Below are 15,117 nucleotides of genomic sequence, written 5' to 3'. Positions count from 1 at the left end.
GCAACACACATGACACTCCGAACACATATTTTGAATTTGCGCCCCTCTGAAAAGCAGTCACGAGCCGCCACTGTAGGATATATATGTGAAAAACATTTTTTTGCGATTTTGTGTTTTCGACATAAAATCATCTTACATAATGTAAAAAATATAACTTTAACATTGACTGAGTAAGGCCATGTCAAAGATTCAATTCAAATTATCTTATATTTAGATTTTTTCACTTTAGCCTCGATTTCAAAGGAAGGGTTACATATTGAGGAGAGGATCAGTAACAAGTATAAATTTTGTACTGGCTAAAAATAGTGTGGTCAGGTCATGCTTTTTTATTATTTTTGGATAGAAGAACTTTTTTTGACCTAAATGCGTCTTCAGGGAAGAGGACAGCACACACACATATACACACCAGTCACTCCCATTTACTTGCGCGCTATCAAGGCTGTATTTTTTCAGATATGGCCTGCTGTGGCCCACTTTGTATGGGATGCACTTATGAGTGCAGGTTTACTGCCAGCCTTGCGTCTAAGTAACGTCTCCCCGAGCCCCAGGTGAAAAGACCTCTACAGCCCCAGCTGTCCTGGCACTCCCGAACAGATGTGATACGAGATTTGATGTTGTTTTAACATTGTAAAGATACCTACAGCGCTTATTATAGAGGCAATCATTTTTTGGAACAATCTGTTTGAGTTTCAGTTATTTATATAGTAAATTATTTTGTGTAATGATTCGGATGAGTCATTTGTAGTTTAGATGTGGGCATGATGTAGGCATGATGTGGGCAGTCCTCTGATATGAACATGTGAACCATACAAAAAAACTCTATGATATGAGTATATGGTTATAACATTATTTATATAATTACTATAATAAAAAAAGTTTAGGTGATGCTCAGAGGGGATGCCAGATTGTCTTAAAGGATTAGTCCATTTTCTTAAAAAAAATTCCAGATAATTTACTCACCACCATGTCATCCAATATGTTGATGTCTTTCTTTGCTCAGTCAATAAGAAATTATGTTTTTTGAGGAAAACATTCCAGGATTTTTCTCATTTTAATTGACTCTAATGGATCCCAACACGTAACACTTAACAGTTTTTTTCAACGGAGTTTCAAAGGACTCTAAACGATCTCAAATGAGGCATAAGGGTCTTATATAGTGAAACGATTGTCATTTTTGACAATAAAAATAAAAAAATATGCACTTATAAACCAACTTCTCGTCTATCTCCGGTCCTGTGAAGCGCCAGCGCAATCTCACGTAATTGCGTAGTGACTTAGAAAGGTCAGGTGTTACATATATGAAACGCACATTTGTGGACCATTTTAAACAATAAACTGACCCAAAGACAGTAATTAGTATAATTCGACATACAACAACGTAGGAACGGTCCTCTTTCTCCACACTTGTAAACACTTCTTGACATGATGACGTATTACGTGAGTTTGCGTTGCACATCACAGGACCGGAGATAAACGAGAAGTTGTGGTTTAAAAGTGCATGTTTTTTATTTTTTGTGTCAAAAATGACAATGATCGTTTCGCTAGATAAGACCCTTATGCCTTGTTTGGGATTGTTTAGAGTCCTTTGAAACTCCGTTGAAAAAACTGTTAAGTGTTGTGTTAAGTGTTGGGGTCCATTAAAGTCCTTTAAAATGAGAAAAATCCTGGAATGTTTTCCTGAAAAAACATAATTTCTTCTCGACTGAACAAAGAAAGACATCAACATTTTGGATGACATGGTGGTGAGTAAATTATCTGGATTTTTTTTAAGAAAATGGACTAATACTTTAAACTATGATAAAGTTGCAGTCTGTAAATTTACGGAGGATCTCATGGCAGAAATGCAATATAACATACAGAACTATTTTGTCAGTGGTGTATAAAGATGTTTTTATGATATGATACTTATTTATGATATTAATCCCATCTGAATAATGGTTTACAGTATGTCAATAATAATGATTTGATTTGTGTCAATCATGTGCTCAGTTATTGCACAAGAGAGAGTTCACTGTTTTGCATTACTTCCAAATATACATTAATGCCATAATGCCACCATTAGCAATACGGCTTGAGATATATATTCAAAATATTGGTATTGCGCTTGAGATATGCAGACACCCCTGCTTCATGTAGGAACACATTCTTGCATCTTTAATGACTGAAAAACTCTATATGTCGCATAGGGAACATCTTGCCCGTCAATATTAGTGTCAACCTTGTTGCTATAAATGCCTAATGAGGAACAGTTTCATTCCAGCACACTCGGCCCATCAAAATGCGACTGCCTGCTGCAGTTTGACCACATGTAAAGAACTGTGAAAACTCTTGAGGGGGTTTCATAGCCCACGTAGTTAACTGTGCTGTGCCTGATCCCAGAGCAGCTGTGTGGTCACTTCAGACACATCTGCTGTAATGAGCATTGTGAAGAAAGGGTTCTCACTGAGCAGGCGAGGGTCAGGGGTGTTATGAGCTTTAATTATGGTGAAGTGATGTGTGCTTAGGTTGGGTTCTTGCTCTGTCTAGGGTTTCGTACTGATGGTCTGGGAGCCATGGCGGCTTTGAATGGCCAAGGATCGGCCATGAGGCCATATGACTTGTCAACAGTGGCGACTCGTGACTGCTTGAGGGGCGCAAATTCAAAATATGTGTTCGGAGTGTCATGTGTGTTGCTCGTGTTTTCAAAATATGTGTTTGTTGCCTCATGTGAACCATGTGCATCACGTGTTTTTTCAAAATAAGTGCCTGCTGCACACACATCAAAACCGTTTATGATAAAAGAGACTCTTACGTTCACAAAATACACGCAAGACACTCACTTACCAGTAAACTCTGATTATGCATGAGATTATGCGAGTATCTGGCAAACGCGAGCATCTCTTTAATGATAAACCGTTTAGACGCGTCTGCAGCAGGCACTTATTTTGACAAGACACGTGATGCACATATGCTCACTGGATGCGGCAAACACATATTTTGAAATTATGAACCACACACATGACGGGCTACATACATGTTGTGACGAACTTCGCATCGTGCGCCCTCGAAAAAAGAAGTCACTGGATGCCACTGCTGGTGAAGCAACCAATCACTTTTCGCTTTGTGCTTCAAGCAAAAACTCTTTGACATCTTTTAAACGAGACATATCATGAAAATCTGACTTTTCCATGTTTAAGTGCTATATTTGGGTCCCCGGTGCTTGTATCAACATAGAAAATGTGAAAAAGTTCAATCCAGTAACTTGGTTTTTGTAAACCATTCTCTACAAGCATGTGAAAAAATAGGTTATTGAAATGTGGCTCCCCTTGTAATGTCAGAAGGGGTTGATACCGCCTCTTAATCTGCACTATCCAACCATAGGACTTGCCATTTAGTGCAGAGATCAGCTCATTTGCATTTAAAAGGATACACCAAAAGACATACAAAGTGGCAATTTTAACATGTTATTAAAATTATCTATATAATATTTTGAGCTAAATGTACTCTGGGGTAACCAAAGATTTATTTGACATCTTAAAAAAAGTCTTGTGAAATGTCTCCTTTAAAGACTTTATGTCATGACTCGTAAACCTTGCATACTTTTAAAAACGCAGCATTTATTCAATCTTGATGAAGCATATTGTCACCCATGTAAACATGACGGCTTTCTTCATCGATCAGACGGCATGTGTTGTTTCTATGCAGACTGTTTCTATAAAGACTATAAGTGTGTCGTATGGATCAGATGTTCAGGCATTGGGCCATGGACGTGACGTGACGTCTGAGGCTGAGACCAGGTTGGGTCTAGTCTCAACCTTAGACCAAGGGTTGTCTGAAGCGTAATGCACACAAAACTGGAAATAGCTTTTCAGTCTGACAGGCTGTTATCTGATTGTCTGGTGTTGGGGAATTATCAGGTTTCACAGGCTTTGTTTATCAGTCCATCTGGAGCAAAAGTTGTGTTTACAGAGTACCAGGCTGATACAGTTTTGATTCAAAATGCATTTGTCATTTTTACATATTACATTCCCCTTTTTGTGAAACCGTCCCCTAGAGGATTTTGTTGTTGTACGGTTTAGTATCAGGTGAACCAGACATGCACAAGCAGAGCTGCAAAATCTGCTTGGTTTTCTAAGTACAGCTGTAAAATAATCCACAATATGAATATTTTATTTTTAACTTCATTATTGTTTTAACATATGCTGTGCATCTTTATCGATACATTTTTAAAACATAGGTTTATATTTTCATTACTTTCTCTATATCTGATGTGTATGTGTGTACATGTATTCTTGCATTCAGTGCTTCTCGTTTCTACAGTTTCCCCCCATCTCATATTTGTCACTTCCATATGTCTATATGACACCGGTCTAGCAGTGACAGAAGACTGTGAGTTAATGAGCACGACTCCAACACTCCTGCGGCTCTGCCGAGAACCTAAAGCCCTATTGACACACTGTGTCCACTATCTGGTTTCCTCAGTAATTGGTAAAGGGGCTCTGCAGGTGTGACCGGTGTAGTGATCCAGGACTCACAACCTTAGCAGCAACAAATGGGAACTAGAAGAGGTGTGAAATGTGAGAGCAGGTCTAAAATAAATAAGGGAGCCCATTGTGAATGGAAACATGTCTTGAGAGCGAAGATTATCGATTGTCGTCCTCTCCACAGTCTGGTGTAATTGGATTCAACGATATATCAAGGGTGAGTGGGCCTTCACTGCACCCCCCTAAATGGGACCCCAATCAATTCAACAAGCTGCTCTGCCATTCAGTCAGCAGATGCCCACTAAGACCTGTTTCATAAATCGATCATCGCTGTGCACTTCTAATCCTGTTCACCTGGCAGTTCTGCTCCATAAAACTTTCCAGCGGCGATCGCACTCACGCCTAAGGGCTCGGTAAAATTGCTAGGTCGTCATTACTGAGAAGGGTGGGGGCAGTCAGGTGAGTTTGTGTCAGACTGTGTTTTGCCACTTTGGTCTCTGAGGAAGACCTAAAGACATCCAGGTGTGAAAGTGAGAAAGCGACATTGTGTTCCCCGGATTATCGCACTTAAAACAGTATGACAGGAACACGGTGAAAAGTATAGAAAACAGACTGGGTTGGAACACCCTGTTTACACCCTGTTTTTTGTTAGGCCTATATTTATGTTTGCAGTCTCTTGAGCAGCGTTAATATAATTGTTCAGCTTTACAGGTTCAACCAGTGATGCCAAGTCTCGCGAGACAAAATACGCAACCATAGCTTCAAAAACAAGCCCAACTAATAGATGCATATGGTTTAAATTTATTTTATTAAAAATATTTATAATTATTATTAGTCTACTTGTTTTTTACTTTTAGGTCTTGTTTGATATAAAGTGCACATTTATATTTAAAATCTCTGTACATCTTAACATTAAAGCGCTACAACATCTCTGGCTTGGGGTCTTATACGGCTATATAGTGAAAGCATAGTACACCAAGTACTGAGTGTTTTTTTAATATTTAAAGGGGCCATGACACAATACTTTTTTAAGATGTCAGATAAATCTTTGGTGTCCCCAGAGCGCATATGTGAAGTTTTAGCTCAAAATACGATATAATTAATTTATTATAGCATGTTAAAATTGACACTTTGTTGGTGTGAGCAAAAATGTGCCGTTTTGGGTGTGTCCTTTAAAATGCAAATGAGCGGATGAAGTGCAAACACTGATCACAATGATGGTGGTTTGTTGCAATTGAAACTCAATTGTGCTGTGAATTATTTTTTTCTCTCTTTTTTTCTCTGCCTAAATTGCAGTGCTGTGATTGGATAGTGCAGATAAAGGGGGCGGTATTATTCTAATAAGAGCTCTTTATGACATCATAAAGAGGGACAAATTTCAACAACCTATTTTTGTATGTGCATTGTAGAGAATGGTTTACCAAAACTAAGTTACTGGGTTGATCTTTTTCACATTTTCTAGGTTGATAGAAGCACTGAGGACCCAATTATAGCACTTAAACACGGAAAAGGTCTCGTTTTCATGCCATGGCCCCTTTAAATCATTCTGTTTCTGTCAATGTATGTGGAAATGTACATATATATCTACATCTACTAACTATCAACACTGCTTGGATAACAATGTCAGGTCTGCATGGTTAATGTGATTTGGGCACTGAGGGGGAGAAGAGGAAGGAGGAGACGGGATGTTTGAGGATGCATTAAGCAACAACACTTATATTATTAAACTGATTGGCTGTTAGCTGTGAGCAGACAATGTCAATCAATGCATTGAAGAAAACAGCAATCATACATGTGAAAAAAATGAAGCTGCTTGTTAGATTTTCCTAACAAGCAACCAGATTTATAAAATAAGCCCAAAAACCTGCAACCCACGATTTTCTGGATTTTCGCGTATTATAATTCAGTTCAATTCAATTTTATTTATATAGCGTTTTTCACAATTGTTTAATTGTTTTAAAGCAGCTTTACATTAATAGATGGAGGAAAAAACACAGAAAAATCATAAAACATAAGCAGCAGAATACAGCGGTTAACTCTTTCCCTGCCAGCTTTTTTTTAAATAAAGTTGCCAGCCAACACCAGCATTTTTCGTGATTTTTACAAAAGTTAAATGCCTTCCAGAAAATGTTCTTCTTTAACTCTTTCGCCAGTTTTTAAAAAAGTTGCCAGCCAGCGCCAGCATTTTTCATGATTTTCACAAAAGTTTAATGCCTTCCAGAAAATGTTCTTCTTTAAATAAATAAACATACAATATACCAAATGAAAGAACAGACCCTGTGCTTCCAAAAAAAAAAAAAAAAAAAAAAAACGTTCATAGAGATCCCATTCAGAGCGATCTTTAAAACAGACATGGACATGCAGCAGCTTGCCATAGGGCAATACTTCCGGCAATTAAAAAGTTGCCTAGTGGATAATAGCGGTATTGCGGAAAGACGGAAATACTCGTCATTGGCGGGGAAGCGTTTTCTCTTGATTGACGAGATATCTTTTCAATGGCGGGGAAAAAGTTAAATATCTAAACATACAATATATCAAATGAAAGAACAGACCCTTTGCTTTCAAACAACAACAAAAAAACGTTTCATCCTACCTTCATTAGTTCTCTTTTTATCACCTCTTAAATATGGGTAGGTTTCTTCAAAAACACCAAATTTTGACCAAAAAACTGAAATAATAAAATTTTTGTGACAGACTTTTGATAGAGATCAGATTTAGAACGATCCTCAAAACATACACAAGAGTTCTTTCTCTTCATGTGAGGTGTAACTTCCGGGTTGCATAAATTGCGGAAGTGTGCCGGAAACCCGGAAACTCTCGTCATTGGCAGGGAAGCGTTTTGTGAAACGAGATAACTCGTCAATGGCGAGGAAAGAGTTAAGATTAACCATACTAGTGAGCGTAGTAATGATGTAACATATATAAGAGGGTGCTTATATACAGCAGAGGTCTGCAATGTCAGCAGACTCCCCAGGGATTGAACAAAATCGGACTTTGCAGCTGTGGTTTGAACTCTATTGGCCACATGACAAAATGATGAATATCACGTTAAATAATAATAACAATGTTAGGGACACACCGAAAGGAAAATTGTTGACTGACACCAAATAAAATGAAAAACTTATTATTTTGATTTGTTCATTTTCTTTATTATTTTGCCAATGTTCTCACCATTGCACAAGAATTGTCAGAATGTCCTTTTTACTATCTTTATTTCACATTATTTAACTTTTTTTGACATTCCAGCAGTCTGTGGCCTTTTTGCACCTTGTACACACTCTGATAAGATAGCTACTGTATAGATAGACTTGTTAAAACTGTTCCATTTACATTCTTGGCTAAACAGATATTAATCTCAACTTCTATTCCCGCACAATGCTTATATAGCCAACCTGATCTCACGAATTTCTGTTATAGTCATGGAATATTTTGCTGATTTATCCGTGTCATTGTCATCGAGCTCCACATTTTTCCGTGCCGTACCACGGACTTTCAGTTTCACGTATTTGTTACTCAATTGTTTTTCCTATTTTCTTACCATTTTCGCGGTGGTTTGGGGTTAAACGACTTTCTGTAACATAAAAAGACATCCTAACCCAAACCCAACTCTAACCCTAAGGTAAGGCGACAATTGTAAAAAATAGTATAAACCAATAGTTAAAGGAACACGCCCAGATTTTAGGAATTTAGCTTATTCACCGTATCCCCCAGAGTTAGATAAGTCCATACATACTTTTCTCATCTCCATGCATGCTGTAACTCTGTCTGACGCAGCTAGCGGGGAACCCCAACTCCAAATCTAACCCCAAACCCACGCGAAAATGCAGAGAAACAGCAGCAAGATTGAGAGGAGATGACAGAGGAAAAAGCGCTCAACAAAGCAGTCTAACAAAAAGCTTATTGTTAATAAACATTTGTTATTGTAGGACTTTACTGGTTTTAGGAAGTTTTTATTACATACTGTTGATGTTTTATGACATGAGATGAAGAGCTAAAGTCTCTCGTTCTCCGTGCTTGTGGATTCAGCAGACAAATACCCAGGATCGCCGCCGCCGTGTCTTTCTCATACACTGCATGGTGTTCAGGATGTCTTGATTTTAAATGATAAATAAACATGTAGTGTCTTCCTTTGACACTTTAAAATGCCTTTACCAACAAGTGTGCTGCATTTGCGCATCTCTTACTCTGCGCTGGTTACTATCTGATCGCATCATCAATGACCTCATTGTTCAGTAAAATTTATTCTGCCTTTTTACATAATTTCACATCATTTTCATTCGGCTAAACATTCGGTGCATCCCTTAAAAATAATAAATTATTTTAACAAAGTATTGTACATGATTGCATATGACACACGTTTTCCAAGCTGGATGTGGCTACGTGTTCAAGAGTTAACAAACAGGAAACAAACTTTTCAAAAGGGGCATATCGAAATGTCTGTTTTTATAACCTGACAAATGTTATCAATAAAACTTTACTTGCAGTCAATCCTGGATATTCATTCAAACAAATCTGTTCTGTTTTATATTTGCACCCTCATTTTTCTATTTCTTCGAAGATGGAGACGAAAAAGAAAGAACGGTTGTGATTCATGTAGAGTTCATCTGATACTAATAATAACTCGGGCAGATTTTTCATCTTCCGCTAATGTGACATCTGATTTAGGTCAGTCATTAGTCTTCAGACGGCTCATTAATTCCTTCGTTTGTCTTCTTGCGTGTTGAAAATGACCTTCATATGTTATTTTGATCTTTTACGTATAAAAGGGAAAATCACTAGAATAAAAAGTTCTTGGTGCCTTCTGCACCAAATAAGATTCGTGTCACCTGACTGCTCTATTTGTGGATCTCACAAGCTCTCTGCTTCCCGCAGGTACATGATGAACGTGACCTGGGAAGGCAAAGATTTATCCTTCACAGAGGACGGTTACCAGGTGTATCCCAAACTGGTGGTGATCGTGTTGAACAAGGACAGAGAATGGGAAAAGGTAAGCCAGATCTGCAAGTGAGCATAGCTGACCTTCTTAACTGCGTCATTATAATTTTATTATACTGTAACTCCTCCAAGCAAAGCGTCATTAACAACTGTTCACACAATATTAGTGCTCATGAATCCGCCATCTTAATTACAGCCTGAAACGATGTAAAAAGTGTGTCAGTACGGTAATTACCTCAACACCGCCGGAGTCTGCAGATTTGGAGGTGTAATTAACGCCTGTGTTTTTTCTACGAACCACAGTCCACCCCGTGTCAAACTCCAAATCCACACATGAATGGGAACGCGCATGCATGCATGTGCATCGGTGCGGGGATCTTGGATGGATGTGTCCCTCTTTTTTATTTTCCAGAATGCGGTTCAAATGAAAGCAAAGCGGAAGAAATAATTGGAGTGGCCAAACAATAGGAGAAATTGATTCGTGGGTCAATATCGGTGGGAGTCTAATTCACAGAATACACTTCTCAGTGAATGACTGAATCCGATATGAATGCGCATTCATGCAGCAAAAGGCTTATTTGCTCTGATCATTCCACTTGTGTAAAGTGTAACAGCAAAGACCACGAGACTTGTCCATACAAATACAATCCTCCAAATAAATTGCTTTGTTTTCAAGGGAACCTGCATTCTGGCCTATTATAACACGGTGTGGCTCATTAAACTGCCACCGTTTTTCAGATATGGTATTGGGTTTGTATTACAGTAGAATAAAACACACTAAATTAGCTCCCAGAGGGTTTAGGCCCTTGTTATACATCTGACTGTTAAAGCATTTGTTTGGGCTCAACTACAAAGGCTTCGTATTATTTTCAACCTGCCCTGATGTTCTCCGAACATCATCAATCAGATTCAGCCCGAATTAAATGCTTCCCATGTTATTCAGCTCATTTGGGACTAGATAGTGTTCCTACTGCAGCACGTAGAGCAGAATATAACAGATGGCAACGATGTTCTTTGTTAAAATCCACTTATTGTCATCTAAAAAGTTGATGTGTTGCCAAAAATCTATTTTTGTCTCTTAAACAAGACTAAATTAGCTTCTTGGAAGTTTAGTTTTGGTCCCATGGTACAGTTATAGAGGGGGATACATTGGTATTTGAGATATACAGTGGCCCCAATAAGTATTTCAAAAAAGTGGCAATTGCAAACAAAGAAAGATATTTTCCTTTTAACAAACAAACAGTGCTTTTTAACCCCATCCAGACAATTCCTATATAAAAGTGAATGCAGGGTTCCCACGGGTCCTTGAAATCCTTGAAAGTTTGTGAATCTGGGGAAAAAAATTCAAGGCCCTGGAAAGTTTTTGAAAAATATACATACATGGATACAGATCATTGAACGTGCTTGAGTCTATTTTATGCAAAAGGTTTTCTGGAAAAAAAAATCCATATTATTATCTGTGTAGTGTAGGATAATATCATAAAAATTCTAGACTTTTTAAGCACACATGCTAAACTGTTCACTTTAAATGCTTATATCTTCTGTAGTCGAATTCATACCAAAATGTTTTTTGCATAGTTGTGTTTGACAAATGAAAACGTCTCGGGTTACGTATGTAACTTTTGTTCCCTGAGAAAGGAACGAGACGCTGCGTCTCCCTTGCCATACTTCCTGCGTCCCTGTAACGCCGTCTTTGGCAATATTTCAGATAGCGATATACTTCCTGGCTCCCGCGTCACCCTGTCTTTGTCGTTAAGCCTGTTTATTGGTTGAATTTGATATACACATTCAGACGCACTTACACCTGGAGGCATCCCCAAAGTGTCACAGCGCGAGTTTCCTCAAAAGGGAACTGTAACAATGTATCTTAAAAAGGTAACACGATGTAACCTTGCTCTCGCTTGAAATTTCATCCAATGGCAAACAATTCTGTCATTTGGTTAGTCTAAAATAGCTTTTGACTTCTTGCACTTCTTGCAACCTAACGTCTCACCCTCCTTTTATCAGCACACTGACAGACGCAAAGATCAAGCTGCTGTGGTGCCAAATTAAATCCACATGAAAGTAATTACATTAATTAATTCTATGTCAAGTTGCCTCTTGTTGATGATGATTAAAGCAGATAAAATGTTGAACCGCGTGTCACTCTAGCTGTGTGCTGTCACATTATTTTTGCGTTTTGGACACAGTTTTGGAAGCAGGTGACTGGAAGTGTCAGGAGAAGAATTACAATTTAATAGGAAGTACATATGGCGATATTTTGAGCACATGACAGGCTCTTATCATGCATGCACATTACAAGCACACCTTACAGGTAAAATCTAGAAAGGACTTTCTTGAAAGCTTTCTCTGCAAACTTTAATGTGTTTGGCTGACACTACAAAACTTCCATGATTAAAGAAAAGCTCAGATGCAAAAGCTGCTAAACGGGCTAATGAGATTTATCGAATTCTCTTGGCAAGTATTATACGTTCATCAAATACTTTTGCTTCAAATCCATTTTATGTCCGCCCCAGGCCATTGAGAAATACCAGTTTGTTGGCAGAATCCGTTAAAGGAACACGCCCAGATTTATGGAATTTAGCTTATTCACCGTATCCCCCAGAGTTAGATAAGTCCATACATACCTTTCTCATCTCCGTGCGTGCTGTAACTCTGTCTGACGCAGCCCCCGCTAGCTTAGCTTAGCACAAAGACTGGAAATGAATAGCTCCAGCTGGCATACTGCTCCCAATAAGTGACAAAATAACGCAAACATTTTCCTTTGTATGTGTTGTCACAGCGTGTACAAATAACAAGGTGATATGAGGGGGCTTCTCGGGTGCTGTGAGCAAATCACTCCGCACAAGTAGCAGTGCTTCGCCTTCTGAGAATATAGTTCCTGGTATGTATACTGTTAAAAGATGGCTGCGTCTCATATGACCTTGTTATTTGTCCACGGTGTTTCCATACAAATCACAACACATAAATAGGAAAATGTTCACGTTATTTTGTCACTTATTGGGAGCAGTATGCTAGCTGGAGCCATTCACTTCCAATCTTCGTGCTAAACTAAGCTAGCGGGGGCCGCGTCAGACAGAGCCACAGCACGCACGGAGATGAGAAAGGTATGTATGGACCCATCTAACTCTGGGGGACACGGTGAATAAGTTAAATTCCCAAAATCTGGGCGTGTTCCTTTAAACGGCCCAGCGATTTTTCGGCATAGTTTTTTCATCTAACCGAGTTGCATCACAGTGATACCCATTTCAGTTGCTTCTTTAACTTGGTCTTCCATGAGTGCGACCAAAGGAGAAACAATAATGACCACTGGGTTTTCGTTGTGTCCCATCTTTATAGCGACCATTGGAGCCAGCTGATAAATTAATCTTTTGCCAAATCCTGTAGGAAGGATGGCAAAAACATATTTTTTGATCAACAAATGCCTTGATCGCGTTTCTCTGTTCCTCTTTTAAAATCGATGCGCTACCGATATCTTGTAGAACAGACTTGATGGCAGAATCCACACAACTGAATTCTCCAGCAGCCATTTTGTTGAAAACAAATTCAACACAAACGCTCTTTGGTGACATGGTTGATTACGTTATTGTTGATCATCTGTCCATCATCGTATAGCATCCAGACATGTCCAGACATCGTATATCGTAAGCCCTCCCTTACAATTTGATTGGTTCGATCCAGGGCCGGAGTGGGACTCATTTTCAGCCCTGGAGTTTGATGCCTAGACCGGCCCACTTTAGTTCATGACAGATATTAAAGTAAAAAGTAAAACTTTACTTTTATCCAGCCTACACTGAGATGAGTTTTGCATAAAATAGATTTTTGTTTTTTTGCAATAGAGGATGAATAGGCGAATGATTATTAAAAGACAATAGATATAAATAATTTTCCTTTTAGAGGCCATATATGAAGTCGGGCTCAAGTTTATTTTAAATCTAGATGCACAGCAAGCACACTAAAAAAAAAAACGCGTCTGAGACGAAACTCGTGTTCACAGACGAGTGCTTAAACGCGGCGCGTCCTGCGTTTTTTCATGCAGATGTTAATGAACCCTAATGCAATAATTCTTCCAATAAGTGGTCAGGACTCGGGACACAATCAACTTTGGCATAAAGCGGTGGGGACATATTTCACCCGCAAATTACGCGAGTTGGACTGCTATGAGTACTGGCAGCATAGGCACAGCAGCAACCTTCAACCTGTCCCGTGGCATGACAACACCGGCCATTGTGGCCAAAAAAAACAGCCCAGCGGGAATTCTTCCGGTCCTCCCTATGGCCAATCCTGGCCTGGTTCGATCTGCTTTCGCCCGACCATAATAGCGACACAATAGTCTCGCATAACCAGACTTCAATTCAGAAGGTCTGGTGTTTTTCGCTGCTTTTTCTGGAGAAAGCCCGCCCACGAGGCTGTTTGACCAACATGTCAAACCACCAATCACAGTTTGTTTTGTCTAGCGTCACGTTTTGGATTCCCCACAATAAAGAGCCGGCTGGCAACAAGTCAGGTATTGAAATAACACGCCGCAACCGAATAGCATCTAAATAAACAACATTACTCGGGTCTAATTTTCTTGGGTTTGTCTCGGGTCGGGTCTTTCTTTAAAAATTTGTTATTTATGCACGTCGGGTTCGGGTATGAAGTGATTCGGGTCATTTCGGGTCGGGTACATTTCTTTGGACCCGAGAAGACCTCTAACTTCATCAACAGCCACATCATTGAGACGCTCCTGGATCAAACTTTTTGACTCCACTAAATGCCTCAAGCTAAACACTTGGACATCTTTTAGAGAGTCTGTGGCGCGAACTTTGCATATTTTTGAGAATCCAATGTTTAGCTGATCATGATAACTGGTCATTATTATCCACGTGAACATGACTTATTCTCTTTCTCAATGGAACGTCAGAGCTTTGTTTTCCAGGGACCGAAACTGAAAACTTTTCACCCAATCAAAAAACGACTTTGACTTTACCACAGGGTTTCCGGAAAAGTGTACGATAAACATCAGATGTTTAGCCAACATTCTGTGGCCGTGACGTCTGAGGCTAAGACTAGCGACACAATGGAGCGACCCCAGACAGAACTTCCCGACCTCAAATGTTGTGGGCGGGGCTAAGTTCGGCTGGCACCCAGGCTAGGGGTTTGCATCTGAACGTTTCAAATATTTGTTGTTTTTTTAAATCCACAAGTCTGTAAACAAGTTCTCAAAGTATTGGGTTGATACAATGACCAGAACCGTGACACTCTTCGAAGCCTTTAGGATGACACACAGGAGTTACTTGTCAGATGTGTTTCTCTAGACACATACAGTAACTAGAATGTAATGCTGTTTGACACCATACTATGTTGATATTAATCTGACAAAGCCTATTCATCGGTGTGAAAGGCTGGCAGAGCAAAGACAAAAGCATTGAACAGATTTACAACCCTGCTGTACTGATTCAGTTGGCCTTGATGAAAGGCCATTGTGTGACCGTGCAGCAATGTATGGCATATTGCAAATTTCATACTGTATGTAGTCGTGATCTTGTGAAGCTCCAGGGCATCGCTCTCTTCAGACAGCCACTTTTGTCATATTGGAAAAACAGTAGCAAAGATGCAAAACAAACTGAAAATGTGCATACTGTATTACAGTATTATAGCAAAAGAGAGCCAGTATAGATTTTGACTTGAACATTTTGATGTTCTCTCTGTTAGAGTAAGACATTTGTTTCCAGTA

General features: G+C 39.2%; 1 protein-coding gene across 2 annotated transcripts in view; it reads left to right on the top strand.

The window, feature by feature from the left end:
- grin2aa (glutamate receptor, ionotropic, N-methyl D-aspartate 2A, a) overlaps nt 1-15,117 on the top strand; it is a 192,671-nt gene that overhangs the window by 111,082 nt on the left and 66,472 nt on the right. For both annotated transcript variants that reach the window (XM_055194172.2, XM_055194171.2), the window contains one exon: nt 9,336-9,450. In XM_055194172.2, the coding sequence (XP_055050147.1) occupies nt 9,336-9,450 (115 nt within the window). The remainder of the gene's footprint in view (nt 1-9,335; nt 9,451-15,117) is intronic.

This window comes from Misgurnus anguillicaudatus, chromosome 19 (assembly GCF_027580225.2).
Source record: "Misgurnus anguillicaudatus chromosome 19, ASM2758022v2, whole genome shotgun sequence".
NCBI lineage: Eukaryota > Metazoa > Chordata > Actinopteri > Cypriniformes > Cobitidae > Misgurnus > Misgurnus anguillicaudatus.
Note: the sequence above shows the minus strand (reverse complement) of the source record. Positions and strands in the feature narration are given on the sequence as shown.